Genomic DNA, 27528 nt, shown 5'->3' on the forward strand with positions numbered 1-27528 from the left:
GTAAACCTCCTCCACTGTCACACTGGGGATCAAATTATTAACATGAATAAGCCCCAAAAAATGCTTCCATGTTTTGCTCACTCTTCAGACACAAAGATCACAGATGTCAGAGATGATGGTGCTGACGTTTGTTTCAGGAGCAAATCAAACCATTTTCAATTAAGAGAGTGGGAGGTCTGAGTAAAGTGTGTGTCCGTGTGTGTGTGACGGAGAGGGCTTTATAAAAGGTCTCGAGATTGAATCTGAAGTCAGTTTAGTGTCTAATCAGCCGAAGTACTGCAGTCGCAAACACGGGAAATGTAAGTACCTCTTTAAGAGTCGGATTACTTTAAAGAAGCTTTTAGTTAATTTTTGTTTCATATGATAGTTTTTTAGTTTTTAATTTGATTCATTTTTTTGTACTTAAATGTCGCTGGTGTTTATTTTTTCTGTGTCAGTCAAACAGTTAAAAGTAAATTGAACTTTATAAAATTGAAATTGATATGAAATCCAGATTCATTTAAAGAAAACTGAAGCAGTTTCTTGTTGTGGACAGACCGACCCAACGTGGACGAAACAGACAATATCGGGAACGTTTGCATGCTCGTTTTTTCTTTTTTGTGTGTTGAACCCGAAGCCCAGATGGAGTAGGATCCATCAGCTTGATTTGTCTTTGACTTTGGGAGATCATTAGCTCATCATGACTTACCCGTCACACCTTTCTCTGCATACAGCCGATCTTCCAGCTTTGTGAAAAGTTTGTAGTTTGCTTCGAGGCAGAAAACAGCAGCTGTGTTCATTCTGGATTCTGATGCTGGGGGAAAAAATGAATGGCTGCAGAGGAATCAGATGTGTGGAGAACTCTTTGTTGTTTGTAGGTTCACAAAATTATCTCTTTGTGAGGTAGTGGAAGATAACTTGGTTGCATCCACTAATGAAGCCAAAAATATCCTCCAACACTTAGAATCAGATTCATCCAGATTGTCCACATCGTCAAACATTAAAACACAAACAAAACCTTCATAAACGATGCTTTGTGTTCATATTCTACAAGCACATTTATTTCTGGTATTTTTCAGGCTGATTACTGTGCTTTTATATTTACAGGAAATGAAAGAAAAGCAGATGTAAATAGCATATTCTGTAAATATAAGTTGTTCTTCTTAGCAGACACCTAAAGTAATATCTTATATTTTCTGTATTGTTATATTTCAGTGACTTGCATAACTCAGTGGTTCCATAAGAAGTGGTCAGGACCTGGTAATGGGTTAAAGGTCTGTTGGCAGCTATCTAAATAGGGCAAGGAGTGCGTTACAGGTTATTATTTAGCAGTTTATTTGAAGACAAGTTTTTAAACTCTAATCAGAAAATACGATAAGCTTAAATGGGAGGTTTATTCTCATGCAAAAGTCTTTGCATGTTCCCATGTTCTCTTTTCATTCAGAAGAACTTGTTAACTTTAATTTTAGCTGCATTTCTGTCTGCTGATTATCTTTGAGTTTCAGTAGGGATGCATCCACAGATCAGCACATTTCTTATTGAGTGTCACTTTTCTCATGAGACTCATGGGCTCCTGATTTGAGAGCCAATCAAAAGCTTGGACATTGTCTCAGTATGTGGATCGTGGGGATTAGGGATAAAAATGTGGCGCAGTTGCTGAATAGACTCGGGCACCTAATCATAGCCACAAGAAAAACGCACTCACTCGCTCACACGTACACCGCTGAACTAAACATTTCCACAGTTTACCTGACACACAAGCACAAGAACACAAATGTCAGATTCAGTCTGACATTTATGTGATGTCATAATGCATCACTCCATATAGTGCAGCTAACCGCTGCGAGTGGGCATTGTGCTCCTGCGCGCTCTGTGCAGGCCTAAAACACACCGAGGATTTCCAGCAGCGCTAAAGCGTCTGAGGTGCTCTACTTCCTGCTGTGTGCTGCATGTCAGAGGAGGCCACTGTGGAAAATGCCCATAAACGATTCTCCTGCAGTTCATGTGTGAAAACGACTCATCTCTGCTGAAGAAAATTTCATTTTCCTCAGTTTGTTGAGCTTGTGCTCCTTTTTCCTGGGAACTGGTGGATGATTTTTATCCATAAGAAAGAAAAATGTTTCCAATAAATAAATAAAGTAAATGGGCTGGTTCTTATAGCACTTTTCAACTCTACCTAAGCTCTCAAAGTGCTTTATGTAGCATGTCTCATTCACCCATCCACACACACATATATACAAGCAGTGTTTTCTATGTCTGGATGGGGTTTTTTTTATCTAACATTCCCATAGATGAACCCATCAAAAGCAACTCAGGGTTCAGTATCACCAACCTTCAGCAATAGCTGATGTGCATTCAGAACGTTTGTTTTTTACCTTTCGTATGAGAGGTTTTAATGTGTTTTGTCTTTGCTGCTGTTTTCATGCAGAAGATGCAGACATCCCACAGGCCTGTGCAGTGGCTCGCTGTCATGCTTCTTGTCATTGTTACAACAGTCCAGGGCCAACAAAGCGACAGGTGGTCTCACTGTTCCCACTTTATTTCAGAGTTTATGAATAATAACTATTACTTATTTATTACGCATTTTCTGTTTTTGGTGTCACTTTGAATCTAAAACAGTTTTCACTCATTTAAAATGTATTCATGTGCTAAGAGATGAATGGATCCAGTTTGCTGTGCTGCGTTTGCGGCTCTGATTTTGTTTCCATAAATGAATCCGTGTGTTGGATAGAACATGTCATTGATCATTGATGGTTGCTGCATGAACTTTGAGACTGTGCGCTGACCAGCAGCTGCTTCCTGCTGTCTGTTTTCTTTCTGCAGTCGCCGAGCTGTGACCGAACACCAGCTGATGCACGACCGCGGCCGAACCATCCAGAGTCTCAAGAGACTCTTCTGGCTGTCCAGCGCAATTGAGGGTCTCCACACAGCACAGACCCGCTCTGCTGCTTTCAACCCCACAAAGGTCTTAAACCTGGCTCTGAATCCAGAGCTGATCCCTGATGATGGAAACCCCCAGAATGCCCAAGTCAGGAGCCTCCTGAGAGACTTCTCTAATCTGTACCTGTCAAACGGAGACGACTAACAATGCACAGAAGCAAAACATGAAGCTGAACATATATAAAAAATTTATTGTATCAATTGTTTGAATAATAAAATGCACAAAAAGCACAACTACAAAATCATCCCGAGTGCCCAAAGCACCCATTCAGCTGCAGATGTGTCTCAAGTGTTTAAAAGCAGCTGTAAGTTTAAGTTTAGTTAATAGAGCTGCATGAACGTTTACCAGTGGGTATAGTGGTAAGGTTTCAATGTATGACTGCATACGTCTATATGACTGCATAGGCTTTAAAAAATATTTATTGGGGTTTTTTGATGTTGTTGTTTTTTAATCATGACTGAATATCACACGTTAACACGACAAATTATCTAGAAAACGAATATAAAACTTGTGGGTTATTGCAGACTTTTTTCAATATGCAGCTTTAGTTTTAGGACCAGCACATTCATGTGTTTGAAATTTCATAACTGCAGATGATGCCTGGAAAACCCAAAGTCACAACAGACAAACTGTGACAGATAAAAGATTCATGATTTAGTCTGTTATATATTTATTCATGGAAAAATAAGCTTTTTTTGTTCAGATATTTAAAAAAAAGTCATACTTATACTAAAATGGACAGTTTAAATTGTGACGTTCTTTTTTTGACCATTTCCCTACAGCTGGTTACCTGGTTAAGTTGAATAGGCTTACTTTTTGTAAACGAAATGCTGTAACCCTTTAGTTTTCAAATTTGGGGAAAAAAATGACCACCTGGTAACAGCAAGCATATATATTTAAAAGACTGTATGCAGATTTTTCCTGTATAAATTCTTTGAATTATAAACACATCACCCCCGATATATAAAAGCTATAATAGGTCACCCAGCTCTGCTACATATTTCAGCTCTCATTCTTGTCCATCAAATGCAAATATACAAATTTTTGTTTCGGCAGAAAGATGGCGAAAGTATGAAGCCTAGAAAAAAGTGTGGGACAGAGACACTTTCAGAACCCGCACAAAGGCATGTAGCAGAACCTGATCTGGATGAGAACCAAAATTTATTGGGTTCTTTTAAATAGTTTTTATGTGATTTTGCTGGCAGAGAAGCAGCATGGGATTCCCAAATACACTTGAGAGAAAACAACGCTCCTACTTCAACAAAACTTAAATTGCGTAAATTGGTTAATTTGTTTTTTTTAAATACCCTCTTTAATGTCCACCTTATAACATAAAAATAGCATTTTAATTATGTTATCTTCTTGTAATGTTAAAAGGTCCTTGAAGCATTAGACATATTTACATACCTGCAGCTATGCCTTTCCCACACCTCAGTAGTGCTTTTTTTTTTTATCATTAACTGAAATGTTTTCAGGTTGGTCTCTTTTGTCCTTTATTGTGCTGCTTTGAGCAAATTTGCCTGATGCACAACAGTGTTGTTGATTTTTTGGAGGTGTCCGTTGCTCTGCATCCTACAGCTGCGCATAGCATCCCTCTCTGCACAGTTTTTGCAGGGAGTCTAACCTGAACTTAACACGCATCGTAGCACTGTGTGCTATGATACGTTCTGAATAAAGAACCTGAGAAAGTAAATGCAGAGGTAACAGCAAGCTTTAAGTCGAACAGAGTAACAGAAAAATTTAAAAAACTAAGCTGAACACATTTTGAGACAGCAGCATCGCACAGGAACGCAGCCAGTCTGACAAAAGCAAAGGCAAAACTATTGAAAACCACACAGAAAGACGCAGACTACAAGGAGACCACAGAGATTTAAGAGGTGCCCCTGAATGTAAGCATCTCCATCCAACGATTACAAAAAGTCCTATTGTCCAATGAGTATTATACAGTAACCAAGACCCAGACAAAGATGTGCTGCCTAACAAAACAAGGATGTGGCTGCAGGTGAAGACCATGTTATATGTACAGCAGAAAAGGCAATAGAGAGTTATGTTCAATTACAGCAGCATGGTCTGATTTAACTCCTATACTGAAAGCTGACTGAGGATTTTGACTTTCAGCCTTTTCAGTGAATTCGTGTTACAAAGTGAACGATTACAGACACAAAAAAGCCTGCAATACAGGAAGGAATGAGGGGCTTTAGGCTGCAGTTACTACATTCAAGAAGACTGATGCAACTGTGTAAAAGGGAGAGGAAAGGAGGGAAATGATGACTCCTTTAGATCTTATTGCAAATATTTGAAATCATTTGCATTTGGCTTTGTGCAACTTTTATGCAGCTGTCAGCATGTTGGAAAATGCGCATGGTCATTGTGCTTTTCTTGGCTGCGTTAGACCAGTGCTTTGTGTAAAATAAAATCAGTGCGTTGTGGTTGGTTCAGTTGTGAAAATGCAAAACTGTGTTAAGTTTAACATGTCATATAGTGCAGCTTGAATTTACCCAGAGTCTCAGTAACATTTACAAATTTGTGTGATCAGTGTATAAAGAAATGTGCAAGTATGTATGCAACACTAATCTGAATGCCTGCAATTTTACCTTGTGAATATTTATATTAAACTAAGTGGTGCACAGTTGTACACACGGTCTGTGTCAGCTTACTGCTTAAAGGGGACTCATTATGCTTTGTCTCATCAATCAGTGTCGCAGACTTTACCTGAATCTGAGCAGAGAGCACAGAGTTCATCCTGTTCATCCTGCTAACCTGGTTCAGGTTTTTCCTGGTACCATACCTGAAACCAGGGACTGTGCATTGTTTCAGGGCTGTGCAGTTAGTGTTAGATGTCAAGTCTAATCTGTCTTTCTTGTTCCCGAGTGTAACCTGTTGTTTGCACCTTGTCACAAACCCTCTGTATTTCTGTCTCTAATCTCATGATTAGAGACTTTTACAGTGATAAAGGAACCTCCTCGCGACTGTTCTTGACTCGGTTACAGGTGTGAAGGGTTTTTCTTAACCCAGGAAAGAGTTTTGGAATCATCCACTTTAGGTGTCTTCTGTGGTCTCTGAGGCATTTTGCATTCAACACTTCTTTGGGCCTCATATTGTCAAATACCAAATTGAGTTAAAAATTCTGTTGCTTACCTTTAAAATCATAAACAATACTGCACCGTGCTACCTCATTGAACTCCTTAGTGCCTATATCCCTAGGAGAGCCCTAAGATCATCGGGACAATTACTCTTAGTGCAGCCTAGATCCCGGCTAAAGACCAGAGGTGACTGTGCCTCTGATTCCATCTATTCATTTAAATCTCAATTAAAAACTTACCTGTTTGACTGAGTGTTTTCAGTTAGTTAGTGCACATCTCCTGTATTTTACCCTGATGTTATTTATCTTCTACTAATGTTCCCCTGTATAAATACCCCCACCTTATATTTATGAATACCCAGTAATTTTATCTCCTAAACTATGCTCTAATGTTTTATTTCTTATAAAATGTTTTATTTCTGTCTGTACTTTTGTAATCTGTTATAGCCTTTTATCTTATATCTTATGTTTTAACCTTGTTGTGAAGCACTTTGGTGTACCTTCGGTTTTAAATGTGCTATATAAATAAAGTTGTATTGTATTGTAATTCTTTCTAACATCTTTATGGTTAGATTTAAAATCCACTGTTATTGTGTACAGAAGCAAAATTAAGAAAATTGTGTCACATATTCCATCCATCCTAATCAAATCTAATCAGCTGCAGTTTTGTTCCAATAACCATTGAAATTAAGATAAATTTATGTAATTCTTCAAAATACCTATTATAAATACCCAAGGGCATTTCAAGATGGCTGTTGAGTAGCAGTACTTGCGCTGGGACGTTGGGTCAGTGAAGCCTGTGTAATCTCTGTAAGACAAAGGTTCATGTGATAAACTGTGCTGATGTTCCAGATGTGGTCAGCGCTGGCTTTCAGCACAGACACTCCAGTTACCTGTTGCTCAGATCTGTTCTTTATGAGGGAGAGACACTCATTTGCTATGAAGAGAGAGACAGGCATGCAGCTTGTTGAGCTGAGCCTTGATGCAGCTCCAACAAGTGCTTTAGCACAGGCGTATAAGAGAAGTATAAAGTAGGATTTCTTTGAATAGTGAATCATGTAAAGCTACTCTGGAGCCCAAAAATGAAAAGAATATGCAGCTGGAGATGAGCTGAAATAAACTTGGCATCATTTGATAAGCCTGGACTTTTACTGCTACAGAACTGAGGAGAAAGATTTGAGTCTGGATTTGAAAGTCTGCACTTAGCCACCCTGGCGACCTTGGACTGGAGGTTTGTGCCAAAGGAGAAGAGCTCTGTGGCCAAATGCTGTATCCTCAAAGGAGTTTAGTTACTGAATCCAGGGACAGTTAAGAGCCCAGCGTGAAGGGTGTGATGGTGTATGTTGAGTAATGGGGCTGGAAATGTCAGGGGAAAGATAATCCGATTAGGACCTTGAAGGTCAGGAGGAAGATTCTGAAATCAGGTCTGGCTTATATTGCAAAGACACCCGGACAGGACAATTATGATCGAACTTTTTGGATAACAACTGCTGCACTTTGAACTTCCTGAAGACCACTTGTTGCTGTCAATCAGTTCTGGGTGTAATAAAGTCGGGTGCAAGGTTTGCAGCATCTGAAGTGGATGAGAGAAACTAAATCTGGGCAGTGTTATCTAAACAAAGAAGAAAAATCAGATAGATAATATTATTTTTGAGGTAAAATCTCAAAACTTACAAAATACAAAAGGTTTTCTGTCTTTTTAAATGCTATTTTTTGGGTTGTGAACAGTATTAAAAAAACTGTTTTGTTTTTTTTCATGATCAGATAATGATTGATTTATTGCAGCTTGGGTATGAGAAGCCTTTAAATCCATGTTAAAAAGGCTTCTAACCTTAAACTATCAATACTTAGTTACTAAAAGACATTCTTTGTAGCACTGACCCAAAGTCCTTGTCAAAGCAAGTCTCACCACTGTCAGTAAGTCCAATTTAAAAAAAAAAAAATCTTCAAATTTCAAATTACTTGAAAGCCAACTCAAGTCAAAACTTTGCGATATTCAAAATTTAGAGATGACAATTCAAATTTTTACTCGTATCTGCCTGGCAGAAACAATCTTCTTTATAAGGAAATAGGAGCCTTTGGTGGAGTGTTTTTATGCAGTGGTTTTGTTAGTCTGACCACCTTGACGTAGCCAACGAACTAAACGAACTTGACACCCCCACACTAGAGGGCGTTTGAGCGGGCTGTGTGCCTGTGAGATGAGTTCAGGGCAAAATTTACCCACAACGAAAGGAAACTTCGCGAGATTTCTGTGATGGCTAACGATAACTAGCCTGCTGTGTCAAACCACAGTGACACCGGTCGTGGTGATCCACCTTACAGATGCAGACGCTTGTTTTGATACTCCAAGTCATAGAGAGGAAATCACAAAGCTAACCGAGGACAGAAAGGTGCTGTCTGTCGACTTCAAACACTCCCACCTGGCCCTTGGACTGTCTGCGACTCTCGTCCTTTAATCGCTCAGGTCAGTCGGCATTACGTTCAGCATCCTGCCAGCAGTCTGGGTTAGCTAGCTAGGCTAGCCGCAGTCACCACGGGAGGTCCATGAGTTTCCGTCTGATCTGAGCAATATGCTGAGTATGCACCGGTGCCTTTAGCAAAATAAGTATGAAAAAGAGTCAATAAACTTGCTGCAAGCGTGTAAATTTATAATGCCACCCTGACATGAGTGTTCCGTAGCCGTTCTCTGCGCTAACGTTGCAGATAGTCCAGCTAATGCACACGCTAACTGATGGGGACTGAGCTAACAGCAAGTGTGCTAGGTTTCAAGAAGCAGGTTGTTTGGTGCCCTCCGAGCTTCGTCAGCAGCTCAAGTGACAGTCACAAGAAGTAGTTTAGAAACGTAGACGAGGTTAATGACCGGCAGCCAACCGCTGGCGAACTAACTCCTGTCAGTGTCAGTAATGTCTCAATAAATATTGCGTTATTGATTTAATCTTTCTTCATCGTCTTCTTTGCTCTGGGTCCTGTCATCAGCAACACATGGGCCTTCTCTGTTACTACAGAAATTTAGATGTGCCCTGTTGTCCCAGTTACGAGTCTTAACGTGCCTTTAATCTCAGAATATTATGGGGAGCATAATTAAGCTGATTACTCACATCCACCTATGATTGTAACTGGGTGGCTCTTTGCAGGAGTGTCTTTTCAAGCTCAATACAGAGAGTCATGTTCCGGATGACGTCGTCATGTGGATGTCTTGTCAGTGTGCATTTTCTATATATATCTATATAAGGCCCCAAGATACTTAAACTCCTTCACTGGGGGCAGCAGTTCATCCCTGACCTGGAGTGGGAACCCCACTCTTTCCTGGTTGAGAACAAGCTCCAGCTGAAAGAATGAGATAGATACAAGTGGTGGGAATGAGATTTCTCCAAAGGGTGGCTGGGTGAGAATTTTGGTCATTTGGGAGGGACTCAAAGAAGAGCCATTACTCTTACACATCGAAAGGAGGAAGCTAAGGTGTTCTGGGCATGTCCTACTGGGATAACACCTTGGTGTTCAGGGCCAGTAAAGCTAGCAATGTCTTGTTGTGTGAGACTGAGGTCTAGGTTTCTTTGCTTAGGCTGCAGCCTCTATGACCTAACTCCTAACAAGTGGTGATGGATGGATGGGCTTATACATTAGAGTGGGGGAGGAACAACTCTCCAAATCCATGCTTTAGGTCGTTCCTAGGTTTGTTTGTTTTTTTTAAAAGCTCAGACACATTATCATAGTTATGGGCTCATCTATCTGCTCCTGCAAAGACACAAGGAAACTTACAACTATGGCATCTATTACATATACGCTTATATAAGTTTTTTTTTCCATGTAAAAGCACTGCTTGTACTGTACAGCAAAAAATATAAACCTTAAGGAGTCTAAACAAAGCCACATTTAAAAGTGTGTTTTTTCGCCAAACCAACAACTCGCAGGCAGTTTAAATTCAGTGGGCACAGAGATGCCTGACAGACTGTTGAGGCATCTCTGCTGTTCTTAGTTAATTTTTATAACATCCTGAATATTTGCAAAAAGGAAAATTTTCTTTGTCTAGCACTGACAGAAGTGTTAAATAGTCGTCTGTATGTACTAGGAAAATGTTGAATCCATAATTGTGCACCTTTTTCCTTCACATGTGATGTAACAGCGTGCAGTTAACTTCCCTGGAAGTCCAGTCTGGTTATGTTAGTGCTGCTGCTGCTGCTCCACCATGTCCGTTGCCTAAAACCTGCAGTCTTGCTGTGAACTTGTGCTACCAGCATTAGCATTCAGGGCCTGCATCACAGAGACTTAGTCAGAGTTTCGTCTCTATTGATCTGCTAATGGCTCTTTTCTCCATATTGAAACTGTCAGTTAATGTTGATTGTACATCGATATAATTGATCAGCTGATTAACCCAAACATCTGCTGTCACATTTTAAACTTTACCCCGGTATTTTTAAAACAATAATACATGAGGCTATTTGGCTTTGTGGTAATTAATCTAGGTTTATAAAACACGAATAACAGAAATGGGTGAAGTGTAAAATAGCTTTTTGTCATCGTGCCCACTCATCTGACAGAGACAGGATCATGGGGAGGGGGAGGGGGGCGCAAACCCTCCTTTATTATACTGATGCATTTCCACTTTACTTGTTGCCTTAGCACTGGTTAAACATGGCATCAGACTTGCATTCTTTAACCAGTCTTGAGCATGTCTATGTGGGTGTTACAGGAGCTGCAGATATCTGCATTGCACTTTCACTTTCAAGAGTATTGCATCCACATTTCCATAGTGCAACAGGGCTATAGAGGGAGTTGGTTGTTTAGGCTTTTGACAGCTCACTTTGCAGGAGCCTTTGTCTGACTTTATGCTAAAACTAGGGCATAGTAAGTGTTTCATTTGCCTAAAATAGGTAAATGTTCACTAAAATTATTCAAGCAGGAAAAAAAAAATCTATGCCATCAATAACAGCTGCAGTTGGTCATGCAGTATTCCCATGTGGCTCTTGGTATTAGTGAAGTGAATTTGTTATTTTTAAATTTTAGTTTAAAAAAAAAAAAGTATGTTATTTTTTAACTTTTAGCTGTTTTCAAGTTTTAGCTTTTCCAATTGAAGGATTTGTTAGAGAAAGTTCTTAAGCACCAGATTTAAGATTGATGTATAACAAGTAGCCTAGAAGAATAATTAGAAAATAATAATAAAATAATAATAATTTTTAGTTGTAGCCTCTGAAATTGGTTTTTGGGATTTAGGAGCTGCATTCTTTTTTTCTTTTTGCTGAGATATTTCCACAGGGCAGTTTTATGATGTTGGGTTTTTCTTCTTAGGCATCATCCGGCCTCACTGTGGATCTTTAGCCCCTCGGGCAGGGCAGTGGCAGTGGCAGAGGTAGAGCCATCAGGGACCAGACCAGCAGGAAGCAGGGCTTCATGAGCGCCACGGGGCAGCAGCAAGGGGGGGGTCTGCGTACTCGCCGAGGCCTTAGCCGGGACAAAGACCCCGGGCACGGCATGGGCATGGAGGCAACCTGCTGGCTGTCCCCTGGAGTCCTGCGCAGGCTGATTGAGTTGCCCTCACCCCCCCTGTCTCGACACCAACTCAAGAGACTGGAGGAGCACAGGTAATGCAGGTTTCTGCTGTGTATGCTGAACTCAGGAAAACAAAGTGTTAGTAAGTGGAGTGAAAAGACAGTGAAATGTGGGAAATCTATTTTATGTCAAATGTGTACTGTTGCATTACTGGATGCTTGTATTAAAAACGCGCAAAGATTTCAAATAAGGAGGCGAGCGTTTCTACAGTAATCCCTGTGAGCTAAAAGCACATGCTCAGTTTTTTGTTCTACTGTGTGTGATTTGATTCATGTGTATGATTTCAAACAGAGGGTGTAGTCATAATATGATCATCTCATGCACACAGGTGCAGTGTTCAAATCCTTTTGTGAGGGGCACCCAGTCAGAAGAGGGCTGACACTGAGTCACGAGATGCTCCTCTACACCAAATATTAAAAAAGTGTGGCAGCGTTTTTTAACTTCACAGGTTGCCTTTTAACAGTCTGAAGAGAATGGAGCTGAGTCCTCAGCCCTTGTCTACAATATCAGTTTCCAGTTCATATTTATAGCTAGCATAGTGACTCAAATTGTAATAATTTTCTGTAGAGACTTTAGCTTCAGGTCTGTGTTTGTGGTCTCCACAGCATGAAACACGACTTGCCTGCACCAAGTGTTCTCACAGACTTGTTTCAACGTGAAAAAAAAAATAAAAAAATGAAATGATTCCCACAGCCACTCAGACACAATACCTCCTAAATTAAACCCGATTCCTCCAGGAAAATTTGTGACTTAAGCTTATATTTGTCAAGATTTGTGCTAGCGCGCTCTATTATTGAAATATGTTATTCAAAAATAGTGTTACATTAATGGATAACAGATGTACGTAGTTATTATGATTGGTTTAGGAAAAAAACTGCTGGTATGTCAGGATTGACGAGCTATGTTACTGTTAACAGATCAGGCCTGTAGCAGCTTGTGCTGAGTTTTTTTTCCCTTCCCTTCTTCGTGTTTCCCTCTCAGACTCACCGGTCGGGTTGAGTCACACCTCGAGTTGAGTCAAAAACCTTATTATCACTTTCAGTTTAATTTAAGGTCAAATAATGCATCAGAAGTGAAAACATAGTCCTCCCAGTTAAACAGTAAGTCATTTAAAAAAAAAAAAAAAGTTCAACAAAAGTACTTGTTTGAATTTAAGAACTTAATCCAAATAAGTTAACAACATTGTTTGAGTTTAACCACAGAGTTCTGGTGAACTGTTATTTTGAAGCCATTAGTCTTGTCTGAGACTAATGAGCTAGCAAAACCGACATCTTCATTATCATCTTTAGTGTTTCCGTCAGGATGTTACAAGCTCGATGGGGTGAAATTGATCCCCTCTTGGGCCTAAGCAGCTGGGATTTTATTTATTTTTAAGATGTTAAATTAGGGTGTTAAGATAAATTGGCTAATGATACTGTTAACTGGATTTACACATGTAATAGCAGTCTTAAAGAAGCAGCCACAGTGTGTTATCTAAAATGTGTAGGAGGTGAAACGGTGCTGGAATTTCTTGCAGTGACGTGATTAAGAACATTAAAAATCCATCCAAATGGAGTTTAAGGTAATGTTTTTATTGTCTGTGAAGGTTCTCAGTCATCCAGGTCATCGTAGTCAAAGGAGCTTACAAAGAAAAGTGTCTGGACTTCTTTAAGTTGCTTGAAGACGTTTCACCTCTCATCCGAGAAGCTTCTTCAGTTCTGTTTCTATTATTAAATCTGAAAACAGCTTAAACATTTTAACATTTAAAGGACTGGCCACCAGCCACCTCTGAATTCAGAGGACTTATGGTTATTGGTTTAAAGTTTTTAATGATGCCTATGATGTCTATGATATTTACCTGTGAAGGGTTTTTGTTATGTTTGTCTGAAAGGTACTATAGAAATGAAATTGTACTTCTAAGTCTTTTTAGAATGTATTTAGTTATAATTTAGAGCACAAGCTGAGAAAAGTAGGTGAACCCTTCAGTTTATAACTCACAGAACCTCCTTTAGCAGCACCAAACTTGAAGTATTCCCACAAGCTGCTAATGAGACTTAAACAAGCACGAGGAGGACTTACGGACAAGTCCTCACTGGAAAACTGTTTCAGTTCATAAATATCTTTGTATCCTCTGTTTTGTGTCTGTAACTGTGAATGAGATGAAGATCACAAGACATTTTAAGTGATTAAAACAGAAATCTTTGCAAGAAAAAGTTTGTGAACCTTTGAGAGGAACAAATCTTCCAACTTTTAACCGTCCGAGACTAATGTAAAATTATAACAAATATTCATGTATTTGACGAAACACCTATGTACTAAAGCAAAATGTTTTAGATCAACCATAAGCCATATAATGTAGCGTCCCATTTGTCTGGATGAGATTTCTGTGTTTTGTTCTCGTGCTGGTTGGAGCATTAACCTTCATTGAGTACTTTGATGATAACTCTTCATTGCAGCTCACAAACTCAAGAAACTCTAGCTGTAACTCTGTTTCTACAGCTTGGTGAGATATATTTAAACACAGTTAATAATTGTCAAGCCCTCGTAAAAGTCGGTAAACATTCATATCTGTCGCTCCTCTGTATCTCAACTGCTGCCACCTGTTGCCCATCCCTGCAGATACAGCAGTGCTGGACGCTCCCTGCTGGAGCCTTTAATGCAGCGCTACTGGGAATGGCTGATAGGACGTGTCCCTTCCTGGATTGCACCCAATCTCATCACCATCATTGGCCTGGCCACCAACGTCTTCACCACCCTCGTGCTCGTCTACTACTGCCCAACTGCCACTGAGCAGGTTAGCCGATAATCTTAAAGAGGATGAGGTCCATAGCTACAGCGCTACTGTTATTGTTATTTTCTGTCAGTGTTTTATATTAAAATATAACCAGATATGAAAGTGGTAAGATTAGGTCATAGGAGCTGCTGGAAGGCTTTTAATGTGAAGCATCAGAAGAGCTCGGAGAAAGAAAAGTGTAATAAGAAAATCATCAGTTAACTCATGATTGAAAGCAGTGTTGGTAAAGATGCTTTTAGATTGGTATATAAAAGAAAAACATTGGCACTGTGGTGTTGTCTGTGTGTTTGTGCACATTTAAGCCTCAGTGTTGCTTTTTTGGAGGCAGAAATGATGTTAATTGAACACAGGATGGGGAGAACTTTCAAAAAAAACAACAGAAAAATAATATAAATGTGCTTATTAATTCTATAAAGTTGGACATTTTAACATGGGAATCTATGGGGTTGATGAAGTTTGAGGGTCAGCCTCAAGTGGCCATTAGAGGGACTGCAGTCTTTTTTGTTCTTGGTGTTAACTTCGCTGTTCAGATGCTGAGGTTGCTGCTTGGTCACGATTTCATTTTGTTTGTGGAAGTTATAAATGGTTATCAATATCAATCTTATTAAACAGGCTAATAAGTATTAAATGCATGTTTTGAATAAAGTCACTTTGAGCTGACTTAATTTGTTGACAAGAGTCAGCATGAATGAATCAAATCATAAAGACATGTCACTTGCTCTGGCTTATATCCATGTAGACAGCTTTGTAATGATCTTTTAGTCTTTGTAATGCTAACCCATCGGACTGTAACTGTATTTAATTTCCACTGAAAACATCCTGGTTGGTCTGGAGAGTCCACATACCTGAATACCAGTGATTTTCCTTTAGAACTACCTTCAACCTCCAACAAAAACTGTTGACTTTCATATGTGAGCTCTTAGGACTCAAATATATGAGAGCTTCTTTAATTACTTCAGCTACCGTATATATATATATTTTTTAATCTGGTGATATTTATTTGGGTGACAGAGGGGAGTAAAAAGGCAACTGACGTTCTTGCAGCCAGCACTGACATGTTGCTGCTGCTTCTGTCATCTGTGGGCGTTTCAGCTACATTAAAATATCAAATCTCACAATGAGGGGGGAAAAAGTGAGAGTATTTTTGTCTGCTCTTACATTAGAAACTGCACAGGTGCTTTTGTTTCTCCAGTATCCTTAAGGTTTAATAAATTATTCTGATTCTGATTTGAGTGCGTTTGTCTGTAAAGACTTGAATGAGAGCGACAAGTGAGGCATTTTACACACATGTAATAATAGACTCAGCTGGATGAGTTACTACAACTACAAGCCTAAAGGCAAAAAACTTTAATGACTGTTCAGATGATCTCCGTTCATTTCCACTCACTTAATTAATCTACATCATTCATTCATCATTGCATGTGAACAAGGCCTCACACTGAAGCCTTTACTTCATAGTAGGAACTAAACTCCCCACCCAGTTCCTCTTTCACCAGCACCACAGTACTCATTATGAAAGGTGTTGGCACAACCCTAACAATTGCAGTCTCTGTGTTTATGTATGTTAATGAGGTGAAAGAAACCATCATGTTCATGCTGCCCAATCCTCCACCAGCCACGGCATGTAAAATTTGCCTTAGACCGCACCTGTTCGTGAGCATCGCCATAGAGTGACCTCTTCTTCATGTGATTATTTGTGTTTTTTGCTCCAGGCTCCTCTCTGGGCATACCTGTTGTGTGCGGTGGGTCTGTTTATCTACCAGTCGTTGGACGCCATCGACGGGAAGCAGGCCAGACGCACTAACAGCAGCTCTCCGCTGGGTGAGCTGTTTGACCACGGCTGTGACTCCCTCTCCACCGGTCAGTTTACATCCTGTTTGATTCTGTGTTTCAGAAAATCTGAAGCTCAGTGAACAATCTGTGTGTTTTTTCTCTGCAGTGTTTGTGGTGTTGGGAACCAGTATAGCAGCGCAGCTGGGCACCAACCCAGACTGGATGTTCTTCTGCTGCTTCGCCGGGATGTTTATGTTCTACTGTGCACACTGGCAAACATATGTGTCAGGAACGCTGCGCTTTGGGATGTGAGTCAATAAAAACTACGTATTTTCCTTTTCTTCTTTAAGAGAACAGTTTGCAGCCGTTTTTCTTATCTGTCAACACACGTAGTCGTCTTAAGACCAGTCTGTTTCATTTCTGATTTCACAGCAGTTCTTACTCATGCTTCACTGTGCTGAGTTTGTTAAAGAATTGATTAATATCTCATCACCGCACACCATTAGTACCTGTTGCTTTGAAGACCTTTGTCTCTATCTGTGGTGGAAAGTAAGACAATGACAGATTTCTTCTGATCTCCACAGAGAGCAGTTGTGCGTGGGTTGTGTCTCAGTAAGCTAACATTTTATTTGTACGCCTCAGCCGTAAAAGGCTGATGGGGTATTGTTGTCCACCCATCGTGCGGGTGGACGTAAATTTGTGAATGTAATAACTCGAGAACAAGGCGATGCTGGAGCTTCAAATTGATATCGTAGGTGCACCTACTAAAAATCTTGAATGAGTTTAAATTTCAGTGACCTCGACCTTAAGGTCAAGTTTTCTGAAAATCCTGCGAGTACAATAACTTGAGAACAAGGTGATGAAGGATTTTGAAATTGATACCATCGGTTTATCTACAGGGAGGCTAAGTACTGTTTATTTATGGGGGGGTTTAAATATGCAACCACTTTGCAATATGCAATCACAGCCTCACTGCTGTTCATGAAATACATTTTTGGTCTATTGATTCTTACTTCTGGGTGCAAATGTTCCTTTTCTGTTTTTTTTGTTTTGTTTTGTTTTTTTCATTTTTCATTTTTTGTCAGTCTCATTTCTTCCGTCATGTCTATCTACATAGATTCGCTCTATGTAGGATTTAAAGGATTAATAAATGTCCACATCTGGAGGCTGGAGTAGTTCAAAGTTCAGACGATTACCTCAAAACATTTGTGCTGTTTTAATGGTGTTCATAATTATTTAAAAAAAAAAAAAATACTCTGCTAGGTTTAGGCACTACTTCCTGACAGGACAACTCATGGCCATGAACTTGATTTACTTGAGTTTCTGTAACTATTCCATGTTTTGCCATGAAGCCAGGCCAATTTTACAGTTATGCAAAATTTTAAACTGAAAGCAATAAAGGCTGCTGAAGTTAGCACAGCTAGCATTAGCCCCACTTTGTGTATTCTGGCATTTTATATGCGTAATATTACGCATGACACAAATGGCCGCACAATTCTTAGGATTTCATTACCAAAGGATGTTGTTAAGTCTCAAATGGTACTTAAACACACACAACAGCTGTAGAGTCTGTTTAATTCAATCTGTTAGGTTTCAGATGTTTTTCTGGCTGTTAAACTAGTCAACTAGTCTGAGTTTTTTATTATTAGTAGTAAATTGCTCAGTTTGTCAGCCAATAATCTCTGATTTTTATTACAAATGAGGGTGACATAAAATTTTTATGGTGACTGACTTAAGAATTGAAAACCCTGAAAAGTTCTAGTTGTTTACTTGTGCGCTCTCACTTTTATTGAACTCTTTCTGTATAAATATAAACACTGATTTTTCTTTGAACACAAATATTAGTTTGATGTGATTTATTTTTAAAGCCAGCATCTTCATATTAGGCAGAATGGACTATTAGTATAGAAAGAATGTCGTCATTTTGAATCACCTCCTGACTTTACCTACTGAAACCTGTGAGAATCAGAATCAGAATACTTTATTGATCCCTGGGGGAAATTATTTTTTTGTTACCCAAAAAAAAAAGTTTGTTAAAGAATTGATTAATATCTCATCACCGCACACCATTAGTACCTGTTGCTTTGAAGACCTTTGTCTCTATCTGTGGTGGAAGGTAGTCATAAACAAGTTTTTCAGGAATTCAGTCCAAAGCTTTGAAAAAGTTAATAAAAGGTGCAGCGAGTTAATTAGACCTGAGGTTTAGTCTTGTCATTAGATCGCAGCATTTACGTGTTCAGGTGACCTGCAGTAAATGTGGATGTGTTCTGTGTGTAGATTTGATATAACAGAGGTGCAGCTCTGTCTAGCAGGATTACAGATGCTCACAGCCACTGTGGGTCCCTGCCTGTGGAACGTGATGGTAAACTTTCTGGCTGCTGCCTGCATGGCTCGCTGTTGTCCGCTTCCACAGTGAACTCTGACCTGCATGGAGTCACATGGTCAGATCAGCCCGTACTCATTTCTGCTTGAAGGTGCGGTCAGTAAAATATGGCTCTGAGTAGCATCAGCTGAAGCAATTGGGCAGCTAGCTTTCATCTGTTAAATATAACATTTATAAGATTTTAGTTTCAAACTTTTGTTAACAAGGACTTTATGCGTTTATATTTTTATAAACTAAATATTTTGATTAGAGGCCATAACAGAGCCTCCACCTGGTTTTACAGAGTGGCTGTACACGCTCTCTGTTGTACCTCTCTCTTCATGTCAACCGTAACATATGGGCAATGAACCAAAACTTTAAAACTTGGACTTATCACTCTAAGACCCGTTCCCACTGATTTTCAGCCAATGACGTGTGTAATTAGGTATATGTCAGTCTAAGAATGGCTTGACAGCCACCTTTCCACTGAGACTATTTTTAATGAAGCAGTATAAGAGTGTATTAACTGAAGGGGCCAGATGCATCTCTCTTTAATGGGGTTTTTTCGCCTCTTAAGAATATGACTTTCAGATCCTGTCTGTCTGCTCTACACAGGGTTTTTTTTGTTTGTTTTTTTAGTCCTCCCACGTCGTCTTTTGTACTCAGTTTAGTTTCCTCAAAATCTTTAAAGACACACTGCACACCAAGCTGACAGATGCCAATTTATTCAGCTAACAGCTCTTTGGGTATAAACATAACATGCTTTTTGCAACAGGCTGCTAGTCACAAAGTCTCTGTTATGTGTAGACAAAACATTGGTTTAGCTCTTGAGTTGGGTGCCTTTATCCTGTAATGATTCATAGGTCAGTCTTCAGTAGCTTAAAAAAACAAATAAAAGAAAGTCCTTGAAATGGTCAGGTGGAAGGACTTGACTGAAAATGAATGGAAAAAGCAGCCAATGTCAAGAGGAAAAACTTTGAAAGACCCTCAGAAAACTTGTAGAATTACTGCTCAACATCGCTTACAAAAATATTTAATCTGGCTTCTTGGAAGCAAAGCATGAACGAATGAGCGGTGGCTTCAGACTTTCGAACAGTGCTCTATATCCCAAGACAGACTGTCAGCTTTGGAGCCAATAATAAATGAAAACATGTTATCAGATGGTTTTCATAATCAAAATATAAGACAAACTTCGGCTGTCACCATGATCACAGCAAGAAGCAGATAAGGTGGAAACGAGCAGCAGAGGAACTGCAGCCTTGCTCGGGTATTGTCTACATGCATCAAACCTGATGTCCTAGTGACGTTTACTAGACCCATGTCACAGTTTGCCCTGCAGTAAACTTGCTCAAGTCAAAGAGATCAGGGGAGTGACTCACTCTGCTGACAAAACTCGTCCTTTTGTTGACCGAGCCAGTGAAATATTACTGATCGCACCTTTTAACCTCCAAATCAAACGTGTCGAGCAGAAGAGCGGGCTCCGTGTCCGGCAGCTTGTTGTGGAGGAATGCTGCAGGATGACTGTGTGCTGTTATACGTCACTAATCCTCACCGTAAACTCTCTGCTTTCTCCTCCCACTCAGCATTGATGTGACTGAGGTGCAAATCTTCATTATAATCGTGTATTTGCTGGCCGCCGTGGGAGGATCTGCTTTTTGGCAGTCACTGGTAATTCTGATTGATCTTAATCTGAAGAAATTGGAACCAATGACAGTGAGACTGTAATGTCATGACGTTTAACTTGATCATTTCACAGTAATGCTGCTCTAACAGTCATGTTTGAACTGTTTTACTGTAATTGTTATAAGTAAGTGCCTTTTAGTAGTCTCTAACATTAGTCATGGTTGTTTAAATGAGGGTGGTGTAGTGAATGTGCTCTCAAAGTACAAAAATGCAAATTTTCTGTCTGATCAGGATTTGTTTTGATGACTTTGTGTTGCATAAAAGCATCTAAGATTTCCATGTCAATGTCTCGAATTCCAGATTCCGATCCTAAATATCCAGATGAAAATGATTCCTGCCATCTGCACTTTGTTAGGAGCCATCTTCTCCTGCACCAATTATTTCAGAGTTATTTTCACAGGAGGTGTGGGCAAAAACGGATCCACGATAGCAGTAAGCCCTCAGTGTCCTGTCCTGGTTTGTAATGCCTCTTTTTGACTGATGCGCTGCACAGCTCTGCCCTGGTGCCTTATGAGAACCGCCCAGTGTTTTGACCAGCTTGACAGCCTATTTTTACATAGCAGATGAAGGGGTAATTTACACACGGGGGGGAACTTGATCTGCAGGCTGTGTCTTATGTAGCAGAGTACGTACAGCTGAAACCTATGTTAATGGATATCTGTAGAAAAAGAGCAGAATAAAGTTTCATTTCCGTTCAGAATAAAAGCATTGTTAGGCTAGCTTTAGTTTGTGTTACAGTTTTTTGTACCTGAGCAGCTCCTCTGTCAGTTTCCACTGATATTAATTGTCTTTTTCTCCTCCCTTGTCTTGCAGGGAACCAGTGTCCTCTCTCCAGTCTTACATATTGGTTCAGTCATAATTTTGGCGATGATGATATACAAAAAGTCTGCTGTCCAGCTCTTTGAAAATCATCCATGTCTTTATATCCTGGCATTTGGCTTTGTCTCGGCCAAAATCACCAATAAATTAGTTGTAAGTCAAACATACTTTTTTTTTTCTCTCTTTATAATCATCATTAGTTTATATTTACTGAATTATGGTTGCGCTTTGTGTTTTTCACGGTTGTTATTCCTGATATCCTGCATAAAGATAGTCTGGAGAGGATGAACGATGCTCAGTGTTCAAGAAGGGTTTTAACATTTTGCAAGTTTTACTTGTGAGCATCAAAGGTGTGATTAGCCTAGCTTAGCATAAAGACTGAAAGTAGGATAAAACAGTTTGAATAGTTCCATCAACAAACCAAAAAAAGCTTATGTTTTTCACTTTGTAAACCTCATGCATGAGGTAGCTAACGTGCATATTTAATCGTTTCAGCTTTACTTCAGCTTATCAATGAAATGATAATTATTGGGAAAGGATTCCTGAAAAAGCATAGACGCTGACAAACTTAGCTATTTTTCCTAAGCCAGCTGAGAGACATGATCTCTCCAGGCTATCCTGGCTCTGCCCTGGCGTCTCTTCTCTGTTCAACATGTCGAAACGCCACACCTAACTCCTTTTGGTGTTGAGGATTAGTGGCTCTACTCTGAGCCTTTCCCAAATAAGCAAACTCCTTTATCTCTGAGGGCCCAGACAATGAGGAAGCTAATTTCCACCACTTGTTTTAGTGTGTAATTCTTTCCGTCACTACCCACAGCTCATAGCCGTACGTAAGGACAAAGACTGCCAACCAGTAAAACTGCTTCCAGGTTTTTGGTACAGCATCCAAAACACTGCAGACACTGCAGGAGGATAAAAACAGGATTGTTTGTTTCTCTAATTTACACTGTTGGCTTTTCAGCCGCTTTCCATCAACAATCACGACACACGGTTGAAACTTAACATTAAAACTCAACATTTGACTCTCAGTTTAATTTATTGGTTGCTGACATTGTTGCCAACAGCAGCAAAAGGAACTCCGATCCAGGCAGGAGGCTTTGGCGTGAACTTTGCATGTTGTCTCCTCGTTCTCACCCAGGTTTTCTACTGGACCTTGAGTTTCTGCTGGCATTAAAAAACATGTTTGTTACTGCTCATCATAACAAAAAGTTATAAATACAGGTTTCAAAATAGAGATTCACAATAAGATTCACAAATGCCACAAATAATTATTCTAAAACCTGTTATTGTAAAAAATAAATAAATCTTTGGGGGGGATTCAAGAGTCTAAACATCCCCAGGAAGAGACTTCTGAACTGCTCATGTTTAAAACTGTCTTCCTTTCCTGCTCAAAGTGGAGAGATGCTGGATGAGAGGCATCTCTGAAGATGTTCACAGACTAAACTTTATAAAATTAGGACAGAGATGGGGTGGGAAAACTCCCCAATAATTTAAGATGCATGCAAGATTCATTAGGCGGGCCACCACATCAAACTGTAGCAGAGGAAGTTTGATGCAATTTATGTAGAAAACTGAAACTTCAAACAACTCCTGTGCCTTGCAGAGATGACTGTTTAATTTAAACTCTGTGTGTGTGTGTTTGTGTGTGATCTTTGTGTACAGGTAGCACATATGACAAAAAGTGAGATGCATCTCCACGATTTAGCCTTCCTGGGACCAGGACTACTGTTCCTGGATCAGTATTTCAATAGTTTTATTGATGAGTACCTGGTGCTCTGGATTGCACTGGTAAGTACGCACGATGCCAAGTTTGGATAAATGTGGTCATGACATTTTTACTTTGAAAAGCTGGAAAATCACAGAGGTAACTAATAATATGAGTGACGGATGTGTTCCATTTAGCTGGGTCATGTCCAGAATTCAGTGTTTATATCTTTGTGTTTTTCCTACTCTGATAGTCACAGTGTCACCTTCAGTCAGTTATTGTTGCTGTTTAATCCATAATCGTTACACCTTCTCACTGATGGTGTCTGTGCTGTATGGAAGCCCATTGTTGCCTGTAAAGGTACGAAGCAATAAGTGAAATTGGTGTTCAGTGCGAAAACCCTGCTTCAGCCTGCACCACCAGGCAGTGTTATAAATGAACAATGATGTTATTTCTAAATTAGCCCAAACATTTATGCTTGTTAACAAGGACAAACCACATCACTTAATGAATTGCTGGCATACTTCAAATACAAACCATCCCTAGAAACAAAACGTAAGTCCGTAAAATTAAATATATATAAATTTACAGTTTCAAATAAACCAATTTTGTCCTTCAAGACAAAAAAACAAGTAGAAACAGATTTGTAGCCGATGGACCCAAGCAGATATTTTTTTTAAATTTTGGTTGCATTTGTTATTGCAGCTCTGTTTAAAAATAAATAAATAAATAAATTTTAAAAATGTGGTAATAGTGGACTAATAAGGTGAAAACAAGAAGGTCATAACACATAAATGCTAAGTTATTACCAATTAAATGCTTGAGTAAAAGCCAACTAATCGTCTTGTATCAAGTGGTTTTAGCTGAGCACTGTTACACTGAAGTTTGTGATTTATTTATTTATTTATTTATTTATTTATTTATTTATTTATTTTGTAATAAGGTGTCAGAAACTGGGGGGATAGTGTGGAAACATGCATGATTTTGAGGAAACCAGTTAGTAATGAGTATCGTCTTTAAAATCTTTTAGAATAAAATGGAAACATCTGTCCATTTAATTTTCTTGTATGCTGGCTTTAAAGTGGTATTAATTCATAATAATTTGCTGTGTAATATTACTCAGCTAAACCCAGTGCTGATACAAGATATTACTTAATTATTTACATATTATGTGGTAAATAAGTTTTAATAAGTTGCAGGTTCTGAATTATCTTCTTGTTTTCTCCTTATGACAACACTGCTGCTGAGCTATCATAAAAAGTGCTACCATGATTTATCAAAGGGTCGTACGGGCGCATGCTGGAACATCTTAAACGTGTCTTAATTGGCCAGCCCATATATCACCATCTAGTTTTCATTTTCTTGGCATCAGTGGGTTTCCGCAGTGTGTTAAGCTCCTGTTTTTCTGCTTTTAAAGAGTGACCTTGTTTCCTTCTCTCCCGCAGATCCTTTCCTTGTTTGACTTGGTGCGTTACTGTGTCAGTGTTTGCAACCAGATTGCCTGCCATCTTCACATTTTTGTTTTCAAAATCAAGCCTTGTTCAGTCCTCGGCTCAGCTCCTCACTGAGGACACGCCGGCCATTACTGACTCTGCACCCTTCCTGTTAGCTGCACTCACCTTTTCTTCCCTCTGTTTTCCACGTAGAGACGCAAAGGGGGGTGACGTGGTGTAAACTGTGTGCTTCTGCCAACTGAATGTCAGGACAAATAATATATATTAAGATACTGGAATATTACTGTCATTGTCTGTTTTTCACCAGTGCAGAATTACATTTATACCAGTTTCATTTTCTGCTCCAGTACTAAGAAATCTTCTGACAAACTTACAGTTGCAAAGAGCAGATATTTCAGGAGAGTACAGGTGCTACTCAGTATGCTCAACGAGAGAAACTTACAGCGTGTTTTAACTGTTCACGTGCAAGAAAATGTATAGGAACCGAATCGTTCTCTTTGCTTTTCATGATTATAATTTTTGTAACTTTACCTTTTTGCTATTGTAAATACCAAACTGTTACACTGTCTGTGCTTTCTTTTAAGTTAAAAACCCTATTTTGACACATTTATTTAACCTTCCTTCATGTGTATGATTTTTAAAGACACTCCATCCCCTACACAAAAACAGTGCAGCTGTTTTACATCAGCAAAATGTGGTTTTGGAGGAAACCTGATGCCAGTGTTACTTCCTCTTTCTTTCTTTCTTTCTTTTCTGTTTAAAGCAAATCAGAACGTCCTTTTTGTACAAGCCTGCAAATTATTTCACTGCCACTTTCTTGGTTAAATTTGCACTTTGGATTTAGGTTCAGGTGAGAGTTTGGTTTGTTTGTTAAGCTCTTTGCTAATATAGTCATCATCAAGTTGGTACTTTTGTTACGGGGTATAGGCTTTCTTTTATTTATATTGTAAACGTAAAGGGGGCTGTGGACGAGGGCAAAAGGTCATTTAGTGTGCTGTAGTGAAAGGTCCGTCAGCTCCTTTTGACCTCATGTACGAATGAACTCAAATTTCTCATTTTTCAGTTGATGAGAGCAAAGATCAAAACATCTACAGGTGGAGTGAAGCAGTAGACTTATTTCATCCAACTCTGTTACTGATCTCTGCTTTATTTATTGGTGTTTTTTGTTTATTCGTTTTGTTTTTAAGTGTCAAATTCCACAACGATAAGAAAAATAATCCGCCTGCTTCTTTGTTTTTGTTTATTTTTCTGAAACATTTTATCCTGTGTACTTTTCGCAAAAAAGTCAGGTTGAAATTGTGCATTTGGGGGGAGTGGTATTGTTTTGAAAAGCAGATTAACATGCATTTTGCGCTCTATATTAGATGCATTCCCTGCAGCATGTCAAAATAAAACTGCACTCCATGTGTGTTCCAGTAGTGCAACAGTTTAGCTCATTTTTAATGATTTATCTGGCTTTGAGACATAGACTATGCTTGTTAGTAGGTCGGTTAAATTTCCCTTTCACTGTATTTGTCAAAGAACAGTTTTGAATAACAGAAAATGTGAAAATGAAACATACACATGAAAAATGGTCCTTCGTGTGTTGCAGCTACTTTACTGAATCACTGCTGTGTGTTCAGTGTTACCATCCGCCTGCACAGTACATCACGTTTCCTCCAAAACACACGCCTGCCTCAGCAGAACAGGTGCGCATGTGAGTGTGCGGGAGGTGAGGTCACCTGATGATGTCACGGGTTTTAAGGTGGTGACTGATTGAGTCAGATCAAACTTAATAAAAATGTGTTGATTTGAAATGTGGCTGCTGGTCGCTCTGCCTCCACATCGTCGTCGTCATCTGATGCTGTTACACCTCAAACCGAATGTGTTTATCGCTGCTGCTGCTGCTGGAGAGGACCTGTAGTGACGGCCTGCATTCACGTGGAGCTCATGTTTGTCCTTAACAGCAGGGGTTAGCTTCTTGCTTTTACATTTTGTGCCTGTTTTATTTACTTTCTGTTGAATACTCCCATCTGCAGATACTGTGCTTTGCCTCTGCGCCGTGTTTGAAATGACCCACAATGCCAAATGTTGACTGAATTGAGAGGCTCTCAGTGTACATTGTCCTCCGAGCTGCGTCATTGTCTCAGCTGGATGAGTTCTTGTGCAGGGCAGCGGTGGTGGTGTTATCTGGATGAAAAGAGACTGATGGCCATTGATTCATGTAAACAAAGCCTTGTACACACAAGTGTTAAAGGACCACTTCACCCAAAATCACACAAACCATTGTCCTCTAATGCCTTAAGATGAAATATTATGGCTCAGTGTATTGTGTTTTTATATCATGCAAATAAAGTCATTTTGAGTAAAGAGGTTTAATGAAAATAAAGGTTAAAAGAAAAACATTTGCGTGAGGGTAGAGTGCTTAAAGGTTTTGTGTATAATGTGATGGAAAATGGGAAAGTTGGAACACATATTTAAAGTCTTGACGGCTCATATAATGTATTTTTTAAGTTGTTATTCCCTTTTTGTCAGAAAATGTGAATATTATAATTAGACTAAATGGGAAATGAATGTAGAAGAAAAGCTTTAATATACTGAGACTAAAACTACAATAAATACTGAAAAGCAACACTGCTGGCAGAGGAAAGAATCGACTATAAAGGTGCTGAAAGAAGAAAATTTGCAATACTTTGAGAATGAAATTATATTCAGTGGATGTTTTCTAAAAAATACATTGAAAGTTTCTGCTGCGTAAAAAATGCTGGGCAATAAAAATAGTTTGGTATGGTAGAAAATAGGGAAAATAGCTATGAGTAGGTAAACTGCTTTAAGATATTTCTGGATTTAATCACTTCATAATGAAATGCCAATGTGTTTTTCAATGGTAAAGTAAAATTTAAAATATGGTAAAGACAAAAAAATTCATTTTAAGTTTATTCATAATTGTAAAGAATAAAATCATTTTAACAATATCAGAATCTAGCTTCAGTTTTGGGGCAAAGTAAAACTAAGTTGATAAACAGAGAAAACCTTAATTTCTCTAATATTTCTGTTTTGCTTTGAAGGCATAAAGAAAAATTAAAATCTCAGAAAATTCTGAGGTGGTTTTGCGGTTTGGATGAAGTGCGTCTTGAAGAACACTGATGAGTCCAGTTTTTGTTGATTTGGTTTTGACAGATTTTGTAGTTGTAAATTCTGCACGTTGTGCAATAAAGAATAGTACTGACTCAATGTCACATTTATTTTATCAGTAATATTCATTTTTATCCTTCTAAATTCTGCAGTTGGTGTCTGATCGTTGATGTAGGAGATGATGAGCTAATACGCATGTGTAGTATACTGCTGTATAGTTTTGTACTGTAACTAGAGACTCTGAGAGATTCAGCATCAACACATATATAGTTCCTGATGTGAGGTCACATCTCTCA

At 39.1% G+C, this 27528-nt stretch overlaps 2 protein-coding genes across 2 annotated transcripts; both read left to right on the forward strand.

Moving 5' to 3' along the window:
* Window positions 1-266: 266 nt before the first annotated feature.
* Window positions 267-3175, forward strand: pth4 (parathyroid hormone 4). Its single transcript, XM_005729639.1, has 3 exons — window positions 267-299; window positions 2408-2496; window positions 2803-3175. Exons 2-3 carry the CDS (start codon window positions 2411-2413, stop codon window positions 3062-3064), a joined length of 348 nt encoding a protein of 115 aa, XP_005729696.1. The 5' UTR covers window positions 267-299; window positions 2408-2410; the 3' UTR covers window positions 3065-3175.
* Window positions 3176-8208: 5033 nt separating this feature from the next.
* On the forward strand, window positions 8209-26493 carry cept1b (choline/ethanolamine phosphotransferase 1b). The gene is made up of 10 exons (XM_005729640.1): window positions 8209-8466; window positions 11289-11581; window positions 14148-14322; window positions 16035-16182; window positions 16262-16403; window positions 20041-20125; window positions 20441-20572; window positions 20954-21112; window positions 22622-22747; window positions 24110-26493. The coding sequence occupies exons 2-10, from the start codon at window positions 11391-11393 to the stop codon at window positions 24230-24232; spliced, it is 1281 nt and encodes a 426-aa protein (XP_005729697.1). The 5' UTR covers window positions 8209-8466; window positions 11289-11390; the 3' UTR covers window positions 24233-26493.
* The last annotated feature ends 1035 nt before the right edge of the window (window positions 26494-27528 follow it).

The sequence above is a fragment of the Pundamilia nyererei genome, unplaced genomic scaffold (genome assembly GCF_000239375.1).
Source record: "Pundamilia nyererei isolate P.nyererei 1_Seehausen unplaced genomic scaffold, PunNye1.0 scaffold00034, whole genome shotgun sequence".
Taxonomy (NCBI): Eukaryota; Metazoa; Chordata; class Actinopteri; order Cichliformes; family Cichlidae; genus Pundamilia; species Pundamilia nyererei.